General features: G+C 46.1%; 1 protein-coding gene across 9 annotated transcripts in view; it reads left to right on the plus strand.

The window, feature by feature from the left end:
* The window catches only part of LOC311238592 (globoside alpha-1,3-N-acetylgalactosaminyltransferase 1-like), a 124,905-nt gene that overhangs the window by 33,233 nt on the left and 73,193 nt on the right, over nucleotides 1-18,479 (plus strand). For all 9 annotated transcript variants that reach the window (XM_084326704.1, XM_084326706.1, XM_084326708.1 and 6 more), the window contains one exon: nucleotides 14,676-14,714. In XM_084326704.1, the coding sequence (XP_084182830.1) occupies nucleotides 14,676-14,714 (39 nt within the window). The remainder of the gene's footprint in view (nucleotides 1-14,675; nucleotides 14,715-18,479) is intronic.

An 18,479-nucleotide genomic window follows, 5' to 3' on the forward strand; every position in this document is an offset into this window, starting at 1 on the left:
CAACTCATTCAGAACGCAGCGGCCCGCCTGATCTCAAACCTACCGAAGTCGGCCCATGTCACCCCACTTCTTAGGGACCTGCACTGGCTCCCCATTGCTGCACGAATCCGCTTCAAGGCCCTCGACCTAGCATACCGTGCGGCAAAGGGAACCGCTCCCGCCTACCTCCGGTCAATGGTCTCTAACTACACACCCTCAAGACCCCTACGCTCTGCATCTTCTGGCCGCCTCAGACCTACTCCTATCCAAGCTCCGGGAGGGTCATCAAAGAGAAGTCGCCTATTCTCAGTCCTTGCCCCACAATGGTGGAATGAACTACCCACCCCAGTTAGGACAGCCGAATCACGTCCAATCTTTCGCCGTCGACTAAAGACGCACTTCTTCAACCATTATCTGAATTAAAAAAAAAAAAAAAAAAAAAAAAAAAAAAAAAAAAAAAAAAATCTAACCCTAACTAACCGTACTGTCATGCACTTGTCCTAATAAACTAACCTACACTGTAGCACTCAACACTTTGATGAACATTGTTGCTCAGCTGATAGAGTTGTGCCCTTCCTGATGGCTTGTCGTACAGAACTTGTAAGTCGCTTTGGATAAAAGCGTCAGCTAAATGACTAAATGTAAATGTAAATGTAAGGGTGTTAGGTGCTACCAGGTATGCTCACCAAACACTTAAACAAACAAAATAAATCCAACAAAATATTCCAAACAGGTGCGCCTTCTAACCTGATGTGACCACATATGCTTCTACGTCTAAACTGCAGAAAACCCCGGCCTACCACATGTCTACCCTAAGAAACACTAAATCAAGCCCTACCACACTACCTGTGTTTCCTGGCCGCCCTAACCTACCTACCCTTAAACTAATGCCCTGTAGACCTAACTTTCTTCAACCACACCTGCTACCAGTCAAAGATCATATACAATCATTTCATTGACCGCCCCAGGAGTACGCGGTGCACAGGACGCTAACCAACAACCAGAAAATAATATCCCTATCTACATGTGGTGCCTACTAAACTATATATTTTAACAGCATAAGTAGTCACATCAAATTACAAACAAATACGGCATACTCACCTATTTGATGAAAATGGCTCAGCCCCCACGTTACACCATGTGTAACGAACACCACCCAAACCATAATATGATGACACCCCGTGCAACACACAAAAAAATCACCAAACAAAGTGCTAGGGGTAAAAGATCCCGGACGAGCGCCCAATTGTTACGACCCTGGCTCATGGGTACGCAACCTATGTGTAATCAACACCAAAACCCTGTGCTCCAACTCAAAAATGCTACTAAACCAAGGAACTACTAATATAACTATAAGCTAATGTACTGGTAACCCAACGGACAAGGACTGTAAGAACCTGACAGCTCTTTCACTAGGCACAGACCGTGCATGTGTGTTTCTGGGTCTGCCTTTGAAGCTCCCCAGCAGGTAACCAATCAGCACTAATTGGCTAATTGGCAGCCCTCACCTGCCTGCCCTGGTGACACAGGAGTGACCAGGCCTCTAGTACATAACAGTGCATGCATGTGCGTGTGTATAAAGGGTTGATAGTGACTAATGGATCCTGTTGCCTCCTGTTAAGATATATATTTATTAGACAATGGGTCTCATTCCCGAACAAAGTTACGACAAAAAATGTCGTCTTAGCCAGATTTCGGCCCATTTAAGACATATTCGGGCTGGGAGTCGGAGTCCCCAAATTTTCCTGAGATCAGATTTGATCGTGGCTGAGAGCAGATTTAAGAGTGCTGAGGAGCACTCTTAAATCTGCTCTCAGCCACGATCAAATCTCATGATTGATTGACTAATTTAAAATTTCATTATAACTTGACAGACTGTGTTCTCATAGAGATTCCTTCACGTCAACGCTACAGGCCTCCTTGGAATTAATTACTTAATCATAATTAAAATAAATATGACAATATTTGTACGATAAGAAATTATGCATTTGATGTCGGAAAAATAAATAATATGGATTAATCTGATCACAGGGCAGCTGCTTAACCATATCTGAACCAGCTATTTTGGACAAATGTATAATTACTTTAATTACTCAGATATTCAAACACAATTATGCAATTATTGTGAAATGATTGAAAATAATTATTATTTAATGCCTTCTGTGGAATTTGTATTTCTTATTTGTTACACATCTGTTTTAATGATTAATTATATACATTTGAAAGAATGCAGGTCAACATGCAATGCATCCCATTGATTGGTATACAATGGGACAGACCTTTGTTTGATTGATTGATTGATTGAAAACTTTATTAACAGATTGCAGAATGGGTACAGTACAGTACAGCTCAATTACATAAGGGGATGCAGACCAGAGAAAGAATTTCATCTTGTTTACATCAGGGTCCCCCATTTTCAATTCATCATAACATATATGACACACACGACACAGATAGACAGTACTGCTACATCTATACATTTATGACATACCAGATTTGCAAATACAGTACTGTTTGTGATACAAAAAGAGTCCAGAAAAGAGAGTACATTTGACGTAGAAACTGTTGTAGGAGGTTGGGTAGGAGGGGTGAGTGGGAGATAGACTTACACTGTACAAGCAAAACTGTACATTGGAATATTGACAAAACCATACTTGGTCATTTACTGTACATTGGAGGGGGTTGATATAGCTATAAACCTGCATTCCTTCAAATATTAACTTAACTTAACCCCCAACTGCTCCAGTGGAGTTGCTCCAGTGGCCAACGGTGTCAGACTGTGGTTGTACTGGGCAGCTCCCAGGTATGAATGGAACCGTGTGAATGTGAAGCAGGGCGTAGCTGAAAAAGAGCATATCTGTGCTCAGCGAACCTACCCTGGGTAAATAAAGGTTAAACATATCATTAATCAATTAAACTTATATTGAAATACACTAAATAGCCTATACACCAACACTGAAATGACAGTGGATAAATAAATAAGAACTAAAGCTAATCGGTGGAAATAGACTGCATTAACATTCCATAACAAGTCTTGTGTGCGCCTACGAATGAACAGTAGCCTATAGGCTTAATTATGGAATAATAAGCCATACTGCATTTATTCATTACGCCCGCCGTAGGCTATATATATTATATTTCATTCATTCATTCATATACAGTACTGCGCGCGTGTGTGTGTGTGTGCGCAGGTGTACCGCGAGCTGTATATGATGCCAATACATTAATCTAATCTAGTTTTGATGGCGCGCAAGCGTGATTACGAAACCTAGCCGCATTTCTCGGAGACGCTCTCTGATTGGCACTGACTGACGCTAGGTTTCCTAATCACGCAAGACTCGCAAAGCACTTCCGCCATTCCATTTGCACACAGCTGCGTCACTAGTTGCCTTATAAGGAGCTCTGGAGGCGTTGTTTTGTATGCAAATTACCTGAACGGGAACGCGCTTTCGAGTTTGAGACAGAATGCCATTCTCCAAGCAGATATCAGATCATATAATTTGTGCGAACTTTTCAGCCACTTAAGACATATTACCAGCACGTTCAGGACTCAGAGTGAACTTGTCATTGATTCTGTCTCAGTGGTTCCAAGATAAGTCTTCCAGAATATATCTTTGAAAAAATTTCGGGAATGAGACCCTATGTTACCACCATCTTAACACTTTGATTGCCGGAAAACGCTTTTTCACGTCATTCAGAGCCATGCTAAAGGTGCCGAGGACGCCGTAACTCGTCTTTGATATCAATATTTCAAAAATCTGTGATCGAAATCATATTTTCTTTCCGGAGCCCTGAGATGTGCTGGTGGGCTCCCACCAACTGTCTAACGGTTCGAGAGCGCCATCTGGTGGCCGATCGGCAGATCGGCCAAGAGGGAGGGGCACCCCAAACAGGAAGTGCTCATCCATATGAGCTCCGGGCACTCGCGTCCGGTAGCCGGACTCCATCTCAACACACTGGATGATCAATCGCTCGCCCTAACTCAATAAACAACGTTATTTGGACGTATATAGTATTATACAAGCTGGAAATGGTTCATCAGGATAAACATCCCATAATCGAAAACGGTCTACACCACGCTGATCGTCCAACGGCGCAAGGAAGATACGGTAAGATTCAGCGTTATTTTTGAACGTGTTCCATAAACTGTTATGATGAACATATGACCCACACTAGATGAATGATATAACGCTGCCCACGGAATTATAAACGATCCCCCGCCCATCCGGTCATCATCAGATCATACGTAGATCATTCTAGAAGTACGTCCAATTGAAATTTTTTATATCGCCCCGATTGCCATCAAACTGTATTTCATCATCAATATAATGCATTTGGGGCTATAGATCACGTTCTGGAGAAAGCTGCAGAAAGAGATGAAAACATACTTATACATTAGACCATACTTTACTATGAATATGTGAATGAAAAAGTTTAACGTTGCTACACAATGAACAATACATATAGGACTTTGAATGGGCCCTAATAATGGCAATGTAGCAATAGAATTTAAAAAGTTATAGCCCTGCAAAGAAGGGGAATTTCTCCATAGACAAATAGAGCCGGCAACCTATGGTATATAATGAATTTAGCCTTAGGCAATCAAAGTGTTAAGATATTAATTAGATTATGTTACCACCATCTTAAGATATTTATTAGACTATGTTACCACCATCTTAAGATATTTAATAGACTGTTACCACCATCTTAAGATATTTGTTAGACTATAATAATAATAATAATAATAATAATAATAATAATAATAATAATAATAATAATAATAATAATAATAATAATAATAATAATAATAATAATAATAATAATAATAATAATAATAATAATAATAATAATAATAACTTCGTTTTATATAGCACCTTTCAGAAGACCCAAGGTCGCATTACATAGGGTGGGGGGGAAATAACAAAAGTAACAAACATAGTGGACAGACACAACATACAAAGTGAGAAATTAGGGGTTAAAGGCCAGGTTGAAGAGGTGGGTTTTGAGGAGTTTTTTTAATGAGTCCAGAGTTGGGGCGTTGCAGCGTTCTGCGGGGAGGGAGTTCCAGAGGGTGGGAGCTGCCACACTGAAAGCTCTGTCCCCGAAGGTCCGCAGTCTGGTTCGGGGGGTGGATCGCTGACCAGTGTCCGTGGATCGCAGGGACCGTGACCGAGTGTGGGGGTGGAGGAGGTCAGTGAGGTACTGAGGTGCCAGAGCGTGGAGGGTTTTGTAGGTGATGCAGGATTTGATGGGGAGCCAGTGGAGGTGGATGAGGGTGGGGGTGATGGGGAGCCAGTGAAGGTGGATGAGGGTGGGGGTGATGGGGATCCAGTGAAGGTGGATGAGGGTGGGGGTGATGGGGAGCCAGTGAAGGTGGATGAGGGTGGGGGTGATGGGGAGCCAGTGAAGGTGGATGAGGGTGGGGGTGATGGGGAGCCAGTGGAGGTGGATGAGGGTGGGGGTGATGGGGAGCCAGTGGAGGTGGATGAGGGTGGGGGTGATGGGGAGCCAGTGGAGGTGGATGAGGGTGGGGGTGATGGGGAGCCAGTGGAGGTGGATGAGGGTGGGGGTGATGGGGAGCCAGTGGAGGTGGATGAGGGTGGGGGTGATGGGGAGCCAGTGGAGGTGGATGAGGGTGGGGGTGATGGGGAGCCAGTGGAGGTGGATGAGGGTGGGAGTGATGGGGAGCCAGTGGAGGTGGATGAGGGTGGGGGTGATGGGGAGCCAGTGGAGGTGGATGAGGGTGGGGGTGATGGGGAGCCAGTGGAGGTGGATGAGGGTGGGGGTGATGGGGAGCCAGTGGAGGTGGATGAGGGTGGGGGTGATGGGGAGCCAGTGGAGGTGGATGAGGGTGGGGGTGATGGGGAGCCAGTGGAGGTGGATGAGGGTGGGGGTGATGGGGAGCCAGTGGAGGTGGATGAGGGTGGGGGTGATGGGGAGCCAGTGGAGGTGGATGAGGGTGGGGGTGATGGGGAGCCAGTGGAAGTGGATGTGGGTGGGGGTGATGGGGAGCCAGTGGAGGTGGATGAGGGTGGGGGTGATGGGGAGCCAGTGGAGGTGGATGAGGGTGGGGGTGATGGGGAGCCAGTGGAGGTGGATGAGGGTGGGGGTGATGGGGAGCCAGTGGAGGTGGATGAGGGTGGGGGTGATGGGGAGCCAGTGGAGGTGGATGAGGGTGGGGGTGATGGGGAGCCAGTGGAGGTGGATGAGGGTGGGGGTGATGGGGAGCCAGTGGAGGTGGATGAGGGTGGGAGTGATGGGGAGCCAGTGGAGGTGGATGAGGGTGGGGGTGATGGGGAGCCAGTGGAGGTGGATGAGGGTGGGGGTGATGGGGAGCCAGTGGAGGTGGATGAGGGTGGGGGTGATGGGGAGCCAGTGGAGGTGGATGAGGGTGGGGGTGATGGGGAGCCAGTGGAGGTGGATGAGGGTGGGGGTGATGGGGAGCCAGTGGAGGTGGATGAGGGTGGGGGTGATGGGGAGCCAGTGGAGGTGGATGAGGGTGGGGGTGATGGGGAGCCAGTGGAGGTGGATGAGGGTGGGGGTGATGGGGAGCCAGTGGAGGTGGATGAGGGTGGGGGTGATGGGGAGCCAGTGGAGGTGGATGAGGGTGGGGGTGATGGGGAGCCAGTGGAAGTGGATGTGGGTGGGGGTGATGGGGAGCCAGTGGAGGTGGATGAGGGTGGGGGTGATGGGGAGCCAGTGGAGGTGGATGAGGGTGGGGGTGATGGGGAGCCAGTGGAGGTGGATGAGGGTGGGGGTGATGGGGAGCCAGTGGAGGTGGATGAGGGTGGGGGTGATGGGGAGCCAGTGGAGGTGGATGAGGGTGGGGTGATGGGGAGCCAGTGGAGGTGGATGAGGGTGGGGGTGATGGGGAGCCAGTGGAGGTGGATGAGGGTGGGGGTGATGGGGAGCCAGTGGAGGTGGATGAGGGTGGGGGTGATGGGGAGCCAGTGGAGGTGGATGAGGGTGGGGTGATGGGGAGCCAGTGGAGGTGGATGAGGGTGGGGGTGATGTGCTGCCAGTGAAGGTGGATGAGGGTGGGGGTGATGTGCTGCCAGGGTTTTGTGCAGGTTAGAACCCTGGCAGCTGAGTTTTGAACATACTGGAGCCTGTCCAGGGTTTTGCTTGGAAGGAACCCCGGACAGGACCCCGTTGCAGTAGTCCAGGCGGGAGGTGACGAAGGCATGGATGAGGGTCTCAGCTGTGGAGTCGGAAAGTGATGGTCGGAGTCCATCACCATCTGTTACCACCATCTTAAGATATTTAATAGACTGTTACCACCATCTTAAGATATGTATTAGACTATGTTACCACCATTTAAGATATGTATTAGACTATGTTATCACCATTTTAAGATATTTAATAGACTGTTACCACCATCTTAAAATATGTATTAGACTATGTTACCACCATTTTAAGATATGTATTAGACTATGTTACCACCATTTTAAGATATGTATTAGACTATGTTACCACCATCTTAAAATATGTATTAGACTATGTTACCACCATTTTAAGATATTTAATAGACTGTTACCACCATCTTAAAATATGTATTAGACTATGTTACCACCATTTTAAGATATGTATTAGACTATGTTACCACCATCTTAAAATATGTATTAGACTATGTTACCACCATTTTAAGATATGTATTAGACTATGTTACCACCATTTAAGATATGTATTAGACTATGTTATCACCATTTTAAGATTAGGTTAGATTAGATTAGATTGTACTTTATTGTCATTATATTTGCATACAACGTTTTGGACTCAAACGCAGTAGTGGAAGCAAATATAAAATCAAGTAATAAAAGAGAAGCATAAAATACTATACAATAAAACAATGTTACAATACTGTACACTATACAAAATAACAATATACCAAATAACAATCACAGTGTCAGACAGTAGTGGGTGGGTATTGCACTGTGGATATTGCACTTGAGGGCTAGGATGTTGCACACTGTGTGAGGAGGGGGGGGGGGGTGAGTTATTGGTGCATGTTAGAGTTCAGGGTGGTGATGGCTCTGGGGAAGAAACTGTCTCTGAGCCTGTTTGTTCTGGCTCTGAGGCACCTGTAACACCTGCCCGATGGCAACAGGTGGAGGCCAGGGTGTGAGCTGTACTTTTTGTTTGTTTGTGTTTGTTTGTTGCTCTGTTGAGGCAGCGGCAGTTGTGCAAGTCCCTCAGGGAGGGGAGGGGGCAGGCGTTATACAATTATGTATTTGACTATGTTATCAACATTTATTTTAATTTTAATTTTTTTTGTCTTTTTCCCCCTCCATTTTCCTCCGATTTTCTCCCATCCCAATGTTAGTCGTATGCCAATTCCCAGTCCCTTCCTGGTCGCTGCGCACTTACCCCCCACAGTCAGATCATCTGGGAGAGTGGAGGCTACCACGTGCTTCCTCCGACACACGTCCAGCCAATCACCGCTTCTTTTCACCTGGCAGCGCGGATTCTCATCGAGAGGGCGTAGCGTGTGGGAGGATCACACTATCCCCCTCAAGTCCTATCCGCGCTTAGCAGGCGCCCCGACCGAACTGTAGGAGTCGCTGTTTACAACGACCCGGACCCACCCCGCCAGCTTCTCCCACCCTCTAATACAGCCAATTGTATTAGTGCAGACGGCCAGCCAAGCTGGTGACAACCCCGGAGCTGTGAGCTGGATTCGAACACAGCTCCGGGGTTGGTGACGAACGCAATCTCCGCTCGGCCACCTAACCGCCTATGTTATCAACATCTTAAGATATATATTAGACTAAACATAAGGAAGTTCCCGGCACTCTTCTTGTATATAAAAAAAGGCTTTAATAAATAGCTTAGTTCATTGTAGAACCATTAAAAAAAACACTAACATGTGTCGGCCTCTCTATCTGCCTTCATACAAGATGTGTTAGACTATGTTACTGCCAACTATGTTCTAACCTTTGCCTTTCTCAGGTTGTAAACTCATAATAATGTTATCTAAATTATTCTTAACTGAACAACGATAAGGTTGCCGGGGTGTGCTATCAACATTCTGCAGTCCTCCTCCAATCAGGAGCCAGGGAGAACATTCCTGCTCAGGTGAGCTGTGTGCAGAGTGAACCAACGCCCGGAAGAAAGATCTCATACATGAAGAACTGGGGCTTTTCCTGACTCAAGGCGGGCAAGGACAAAATCAGGAAAACTAAATAATAATAAGATTTGTTTATTAAGGACAATGCAAATTAATGAACATCATTTACATGTGTATGCATAAAAAATCAACAATTCAAATTTGTACATGGTCAAACGGCAACATGAACAAGTGGGTTTTCAGCTGCCCCTTGAAAGTCTCCCCAGAGGGGGGGGGGGGGGGGGGGCTCTCAAGACCTGGGGGAGCTCATTCCAGAGCCTGGGGGCCACAGAGGGGGAGGCTCTTAAGACCTGGGGAGCTCATTCCAGAGCCTGGGGGCCACAGAGGGGGAGGCTCTCAAGACCTGGGGAGCTCATTCCAGAGCCTGGGGGCCACAGAGGGGGAGGCTCTCAAGACCTGGGGAGCTCATTCCAGAGCCTGGGGGCCACAGAGGGGGAGGCTCTCAAGACCTGGGGAGCTCATTCCAGAGCCTGGGGGCCACAGAGGGGGAGGCGTGTGGCTTTTTCCAAATCCAACAGTGCAAAAATGCGGAAGCATTCGTCACCGCACGCCACTACGGTAAAGCGCCTTTCTTTTCAGGCCCGCTTTGGGAGCTGTCGCGCGGAAATAGGCTGTCTATTGCCATTCTCTTTGACAAACTCTAACCTTAACCAGCTCCTTAACAGCGCCTAAACTTAACCGTTCTAACCTTAACCAACTCCGAAACAATGCCTAACCTTAACCTTAACCTTAACCATGCCTAACCTTAACCGGCGAAAGAATACACGTTAAAAAAAAATCACGTTAAAAAAAATATATTTGACGGGATTCGAACTCACCAGCAACTAGCTGTAGGATCCACAGCCATGGCGTCTTGCCAATTGAGCTATTTCTGGATACTGAATTTGGGGCGGTGACTTATATATATTGTTAAGGCGGGATCTCATGCGCATGCGCGAGCACCTCGCGAGCACCTCGCGAGCACGCCGGCGCACGCACGCACCTGAGCGAGCACGCCGCCGCTGGGCGCTGCGTGAAGGAAAATGAAAGGCGCATTACCGCACGCCACTACGGTACCTCCGGTGACGAATGCGGAAGCATTTTTGCACAGTTGGATTTGGAAAAAGCAAAAGGCGAGGGGGAGGCTCTCAAGACCTGGGGGAGCTCCTTCCAGAGCCTGGGGGCCACAGAGGGGGGGGGGGGGGGGGGCTCTCAAGACCTGGGGAGCTCCTTCCAGAGCCTGGGGGCCACAGAGGGGGGGGGGGGGGGGGCTCTCAAGACCTGGGGGAGCTCCTTCCAGAGCCTGGGGGCCACAGAGGGGGAGGGGGGGGCTCTCAAGACCTGGGGAGCTCCTTCCAGAGCCTGGGGGCCACAGAGGGGGGGGGGGGGCTCTCAAGACCTGGGGGAGCTCCTTCCAGAGCCTGGGGGCCACAGAGGGGGGGGGGGGGGGGGGGGGGCTCTCAAGACCTGGGGAGCTCCTTCCAGAGCCTGGGGGCCACAGAGGGGGGGGGGAGGCTCTCAAGACCTGGGGAGCTCCTTCCAGAGCCTGGGGGCCACAGAGGGGGGGGGGAGGCTCTCAAGACCTGGGGAGCTCCTTCCAGAGCCTGGGGGCCACAGAGGGGGGGGGAGGCTCTCAAGACCTGGGGGAGCTCCTTCCAGAGCCTGGGGGCCACAGAGGGGGGAGGGGGGGGCTCTCAAGACCTGGGGGAGCTCCTTCCAGAGCCTGGGGGCCACAGAGGGGGGGGGGAGGCTCTCAAGACCTGGGGAGCTCCTTCAAAACCTGGGGGCCACCGTTTCAAAAGCTTGGTCCCCCTTTGTCAGGCACCACCAGGAGGCCCTGATCAGAAGACCTCAAGGACCGGCTGGTCTTATAGGGGTGGATAAGGCTGGTCTTATAGGGGTGGATATGGCTGGTCTTATAGGGGTGGATAAGGCTGGTCTTATAGGGGTGGATAAGGCTGGTCTTATAGGGGTGGATAAGGCTGGTCTTATAGGGGTGGATAAGGCTGGTCTTATAGGGGTGGATAAGGCTGGTCTTATAGGGGTGGATATGGTTTGATTGATTGGGGTGGGGGGGGGGGGGGACTGTACCTTGGAGGGGGTTGGGTTAGGACATTTACAGGGGCCAGTTTCAAATTGCAGTCTCCCGTAGGTGCTCTTTGAGAGTGGTTTTGAAGGTGGGTAGTGATTCACATTCCTTTACGGCTGTGGGTAGGCCATTCCACATTGATGTGGCATCATTGCGAAACGTGTTTAGTCCGAGATGTAAGCGGGGGCTTGACTATGGAAGGCTCTGTAGGTGAAAACTAAGACTTTAAACTGGATCCTGAACTGGACAGGAAGCCAGTGCAGGGAGGCTAGGATTGGTGTGATGTGACAGGATTTCTTTGACCTGGTAAAGCAACCTATAGCAGCAGCATTTTGGACCAGTTGTAGCCGGTCCACTGAGGCTTTGCTCAGGCAGGTAAACAGAGAGTTACAGTAGTCCAGCCTTGATTGAATAAAAGCATGAACAGACATTTATTTTATTTCTTTATTTCACACCATTTCAGGAAAACAGTAAAAAAAAACATTGCCCATGACAGAAAGTGTATAAAGGTGCTGAGTAGAGGCAAGAGACTCAGATAGGCCTATACGGGGCCTCAACTCATTCAATCATTGGATTAAAAAGAACACAAAAACAAAAGTAAAGTGAAATAAGTTCATAATTTTTTTTTCATAATATTAAGATAATAATAATAATAACAACAATAATAAAAGTAATAATAATAACAAAAACAACAACATTAATAATTAGTCTAAACAAATTAACATGAAACTGTAAAACAAAGTGACATTAATGGTTTTATGAGATTGAAGCTATTCATTTAACAATGTATATTTAAGCTTGGATTTGAGTAATGAAATAGATGAGCCAATTTTTATTATGGAGGGTTTTGAATTCCAAATAGTAGGACCTCTAATAATAACAGACATTTCTAGCTCTGCATGTGATCAAATAGCCCAGAGTTTATCTATTATTCCTGAGGTGGAAGAAACAGGTGCGGGTCATGGATTTAACATGCTCATCAAGTTGCATAGATTGATCAAATGTTACGCCAAGATTTTTTATATTTGAATGAACATTTCCCTTGATTTGTTACCCTAGAGGCAATATTTTCTGCAGCTATAATTAAGACTTTAGTCTTTGCCACATTAAGCTGGAGGAAGCTACTCAACATCCATTCCTCAATGGCATGCAGAGACACTCCTGCAGGATGCAAATGTTCTCAATGTTGGCGTTAAAAGAGAAATACAGCTGGATATCCTCTGCATAACAATTATATGAAACACCCTTAAATTTGCTTATTTTGGGTTCTGTTGCTGAGGAAGTCAAGGATCCAGTAGTTTATGGCCGGGTTGATGTTCATGTCCTGTAGCTTGGAGAATAGTTTATTGGGGGAGATGGTATTAAAGGCTGAACTAAAGTCGATAAAAAGGATGCGTGCGTATGTGTTGGGGGTTTCTAGGTGTAGGAGTGTTTGGTGGAGTACCAGGCTAATGGCATCCTCTACTGACCTGTTGGCACGGTAGGCGAATTGCTATGGGTCTAGGCAGGCACGTGCACACATAGAGGCCAAGGGGTGCTTGAGCACCTGCCTTTTTGAGCCTCATCAAAAAAGTGCCCTTTTTGAAAAAATTTAAAAATATATAATAATTTTTTCTTTCTTTTTTACCGTTACGCATATAGACTGCCCTTCCAACTGAAAAATGTCAGGATAGAATCAAAATATTAGGTAAAGAGAGAGAGATGCCCCATATTCCATTGCAGTTTGCACGGCCTCCTCAGCGTGCCTCTCCGCGGACCTATATATTTTATGCATAGCGTGGGTGGTGATGATGATGATGATAGGAACCGCTGTGGCGCATACAGTTGAATGCTGGTATTACACTCATTGAGGGACACGAAGAAGTCAAGTCCGATGGGATTTGGGAATCTCAAATACAAATCGGGATTGGAATAAAAAATGCATTTATATTAAACAATACAGAATATACAGCACTTCTTGGGGTCTGTAGGGTAAGCACTTATTCCCTCCCCCCTGAACATTTATGGAGATGTATGGGCCTTTTAAGTCAGTGATAAAAGTGTCTTTCAAGGATAAGTGAGCTCCTGCACTGATTATAGTTCAATATTCAATATTTGATCACCAAAACCCCCCAAAAAGCATAAAAAGGGGGCCCCCCCGCCCGAAAAGGGCCCTTAAAAATCGTGCTTGCGTGCTACGCGCGCTCGGTTAATATATACAGACAAGTATAGTGCCCTTTTCAGCCTTTGAGCACCTGCCCCTCTAAAGTCCTGTGCACGTCCCTGGGTCTAGGAGGTTTTGAGGTAGTCTAGGACCAGGTGCTCAAAGGATTTCATTGCCGTAGATGTGAGTGCTATGGGTCTGTAGTCATTGAGGCAGGTTATTTTGGTGGATTTTGGGACTGGAATGATGGTAGACTGTTTAAAACACTGTGGGACTGAACATTGGCTTAGGGGTGTGTTATAGATGTCGGTGAATACAGGGGCTAGCTGGTCAGCACAGTAGCTAAGTACTGCAGGGGAGAGATGGTCAGGCCCGGCTGCTTTCCTTTTATTGCTTTTTTTGAAGACCGCCCTCACTTGATCCTCCTGGAGGGAGGAGGGGGGGGGCCGAGGTGGGGGGGGTGCTGTGAGTGACATTATCGAACCTTGCATAGTCTTCATCTGCTGCTGGGGGCGGGGGGGGGGGGGGGGGGGGGGTGCTTTGTAGTTTGTCATCTGTTGGAGACTTTTCCAGACTGCTCTGGGGTCATTGAATAGGTTTTCCAGTTTTGTTGAGTGGTTTGATTTGGCCTTCCTGATAGCAGACCGGAGTTCATATTTGGCTGATTTGTATGCTTCCTTGTCACCACTGAGAAATGGAAGCAATGGAATAGAATACATGTAAAGTATATGGGTAAAAAATATATAATACTTTATGTTCACCGTCATATACAGAAAATTTGTCAAATGGCAAATGCAGATCACATTTCTATAACAAACATAATTAGGCTACGCTAGAGATGTTTTCTTTTGTCCACGTCACATGCGATGTGCACATGCATCAATGGGAGTGTCATGGTCTCTCCATAGAGCTCCATTATACTTTTAGTCAGGGGAGTGTCATGGTTTCTCCATAGAGCTCCATTATACTTTTAGTCAGGGCAGTGTCATGGTTTCTCCATAGAGCTCCATTATACTTTTAGTCAGGGCAGTGTCACGGTCTCTCCATAGAGCTCCATTATACTTTTAGTCAGGGCAGTGTCACGGTCTCTCCATAGAGCTCCATTATACTTTTAGTCAGGGGAGAAATACACTCAATCACTAACACAGTCATCACATCATCCCTTCAGACCCTTTCAGCGGCGAACGTCAGTGGCGTGTTGAAGGGCTGGTGGTCTCTGTAACACAGAACTTCATTAACGGAGAAATTACACATTCATTTAATAATTAATTTCACTTTAAACTCTGCAAACCCAATTTCCCGGCAGGACAATAAGAAGTGAATGAAATGTTGACATGTGGTGTTGTTGCTTCTTACAGCTGGACCTTTGGAGAGGAAAAGAAAGAAGATTGTCAAAGGTCAGTGTACACACACACACACACTAGGGCTGTCCTCGACTAATCGATCGAAAGGAGCCGTAGTCGACTGCCAACCTCTTGCGTACACGTGATCTCAAGAAGGTGCTGAACGGTGGCAGTTTTTCATGTCTGGTAAATTTTAGCATGGTGTTATTCACTGTAAAAAATGTATAAAGAAAATTGATATTCTCCTTTGGTTCATTACAATTAGAAACAGACACAATATTTCTGACACTGAGGATACATTCCCTGAAATCCATAGATGTCCCTAGATACTAAGAACATGCAAATGGACCTTGTAGAAGTGGAGCAATCTTCCATTTACTTATTTTTAGCCGGGTTTTCAGAAAATAGGGCTAGGGCTTAAGAGGTTAAGCGCCTTTTTCCGACTTGATGCCCTGAGATTTATATAAACTCATATTTCAATAATAACACTTAAAATCATTGGTAAACAAACGTAGTGCTGAAAATATACACTTTGACTGCTGTTTTGACAGGGTTAGGGTCTTTACTCTTGGCTACATTTGAAAATAAAACGCAACATTAATTCATACATTCTGTAAAGATGGATTTATGGCGCAATATCAATCTCGTACCGCTCTGGCTTAAGAGGTTAAAGACTGCATCTACCTCTGAAGAGACTTAACCTCTTAAGCATCACCCCCAAAACTGGGAAATGTTTGACGACTGCATACTTTTTTGCAAAGCTTAGCTTTAACATTCTGACACAATAAAGAAGAATCACTTTAAGTGCTAATGTAATAGAGAAACAGAGGTTTGAACACAATAAACAATAAAATATTTGCTATTTACTTTTGCTTGTTTTTGGGCTCCAACTGAGAGGCAGGAGCTGGGACATAATGGTTCCATAGCCTGAATGCTTACATGTCCAAAGTTGATATAGTCCTGGAGCCATGGGGTTGAGCAGTGGCGGCTGGCATAGAGGGCGCTAGGGTGCCGCAATAATAATTACTCATTTTAAGTATGTTTGTGTTTAAAATGCACAATAACGTGCAATATATAAAATATAAATCATTGTTTGTGCGTCCTGTTCCTCCCCTCTCTCTTCTGGGCAGTGGCAGCGCCAGATAATTGTGATTGGGGAGCTACGCGGGGGCTGGATTGTGATTGGGGGAGCTACGGAGGGGCTGGATTGTGATTGGGGGAGCTACGGAGGGGCTGGATTGTGATTGGGGGAGCTACGCGGGGGCTGGATTGTGATTGGGGGAGCTATGGGGGAGCTGGATTGTTTCTAGCAGGTGCTAATGAATGCAACAAACAATAACAAATAACAGAAAAACGAGATGCAATGATTCTGGGCTAAGAGGCTACATAATTGAAAATGCACATAACTAAATGTTTAGCGTTATACACTGTTACGTTCAATCCTACAATATGGCTCGTTTAGGCCTTGAACGTAAAGTGGTGGACACAGGACAAGACAGGAGTTATCAAAAATAACAATATTTATTTGGACAGCTAATTTAATGAACAGAAAAGATGGGGAGCTGGGTGCTCCAGACTCCCAAAGCTCAGGACATGAATAAAGAAAAGCACATGGTCAAAAGTAGCAAAAATGGACAAACAGCAAAAAGGCCAAAATGGTGAAAAGGCAGTGTGAGCACAAAATGAGGTCTTCAGGTTAGGCCTCTGGAGAACCAGTGACGAGCGACAGCTGCAAGAGAGAGAACGAACTGCTGTAGCCTCCACTCTGCTCTTGTAGGGCGTGGTGCTCATCACCACACCTGTGTTTTAATAATTTTTTTTTTATAAATGGAAATGTATGGTTGAAACATGCACACGTTCAAACGCACACACACTAATAAGCATTGGAGGCTTTTAACCAGGGCCGGACTGGGGAAATCATTCAGGCCAGGAAATATAGAGCAAAATATAGCCCCAGTCAGGCCAGTTTTTAAGCAGGGGGTCTGGGGGTCCCCCACCAGGAAATGTCTTGTTACAAAGACTTAATTTCCTGCATTCTGGTGCAATAATTTTTTTATTTGTACCCTTCAAATGCCAGTGTTTGTGATGGCATCACAAATTATTGTTAAAAAACAGGCTAGCATATGTATGATTAACAACAACGCTGATTTTGATGGTTTTTCAGTTTTTTTGTAATGTCAGATTGAAAATAATACAATCTTTTATTCAACTTCAGCCGTGATCATAACACCACATATTCATTTTATAATTCTAACCCTTTAAATGCCAGTGTGTGTGATGGCATATATTTGCAATATATCAAATGCAAAGTAGATTTTTCTGGTTGGGATTATTACAGGCTAGCATGTGTCAATGATTAGCAACAACAGTTTTTTGTAAGGGTCCCGCCTCCACCAATCACATGCGGCTCCCTTTGTGTGTGTGTGTGTGAGAGCAAGAGAGAGAGAGAGAGATAGTGTGTGAGTTGCAGTGATCTCCTGGTTGTTCCCAACCAGGTTATCTAACTATTGCGCTGCTGCAACTAGAAACACTGGCCTGGCCTGCTTCTAAGTTCAGTGGCCTGACTGCATAATTTTTTTTGGGAAATCATCTGGCGACAACCCCCCCCCCCCCCCCCCCCCCGCGCGCGTGAGGGTCGCGACCCCGACTTTGGGAACCCCTGGCCTACATGACTCTTGTTGCTATACGGATTTGGATTGAGTCAAACGCACACATTTCAGCACTATAGGAAATGAACAGCGACTGACACACATGCACGCACATACACAAACACACACACACACACACACACACACACACACACACACACGCACGTAGAATCTTAGACCAACACCACCGTGGGTGTGAGACACCGCTGCTAGAACACCCATAAAGAACGCAGCATACCATTAACAAGCCAAACAAGTTCTAATATCGTTACCCACGGAAAGAAACGACTGTAGCACTGGCTAGAGTTGAATATGGTAATGCAGAGCAATCTTTGGAAAACGGGGAAATTAATGAATATTATCAACAAAAGCAACAGAATTGTTTCTGTATGCACATTTATAAAATGAGGCATATTTAGCCAAAATATGCTCAATGACAACTACTACGTTAATGTACTTGACCAGCAGCAAAGACACACACTACACGATTAGTGATGCCGCTCCTGATTAATGAATTCAACCGTCGGGCCGTTGTTGACTTTGCGCCTCCTGGTGGCAGATAACAGAACAGCAGCCTGGTTTCCTAATTAATTCCCCAAACCGCAGACACTGTGTGATGTAACGAGTCCTGATGGCTGCATCTGTAATACCGTTACATTTTAAAATCATAATATAACACTGAGAGACTCACTTGGTTTTGCTGCCGGTAGACCATCGCCGTACAAATTGGAAGTGCCGTCACGTGTCATTCTAACCCCTTCAGACGCTTTGTGGTGCGGCCTTAAACTTTCCATAAATGTGTCTCAATAAATCCATTTAGTTAGATCCAGTAATGAATGTATCTTGTGATTATTATACATTTTCCGACGACGACAACAACTATTAGCCGTTTCCTGGTTGATTTCCTGGTTGATTCTCGGACATGATGCCACACTAATGCCAGGCTGCTCAGCCAATAGACAATTTGTTTTATTATTGTGAACCAGTTAAGACAGAGTATAGCCTACCCTAGTTCGAGAAGCTTTGTGGTCCAGACTCCAGGCTTGAACTTTCCATAAAAGTGTCCATATAAATCTATTTAGTTAGATCTAACACTGTCTGAAATATCCACTGTCCAGACTAGTAGACTGCATCCAAATAGCTTCTTGTTAGGCACCACAACACAACAGCA

The sequence above is a fragment of the Notolepis coatsorum genome (assembly GCF_963971535.1).
Source record: "Notolepis coatsorum genome assembly, chromosome: 12".
NCBI lineage: Eukaryota > Metazoa > Chordata > Actinopteri > Aulopiformes > Paralepididae > Notolepis > Notolepis coatsorum.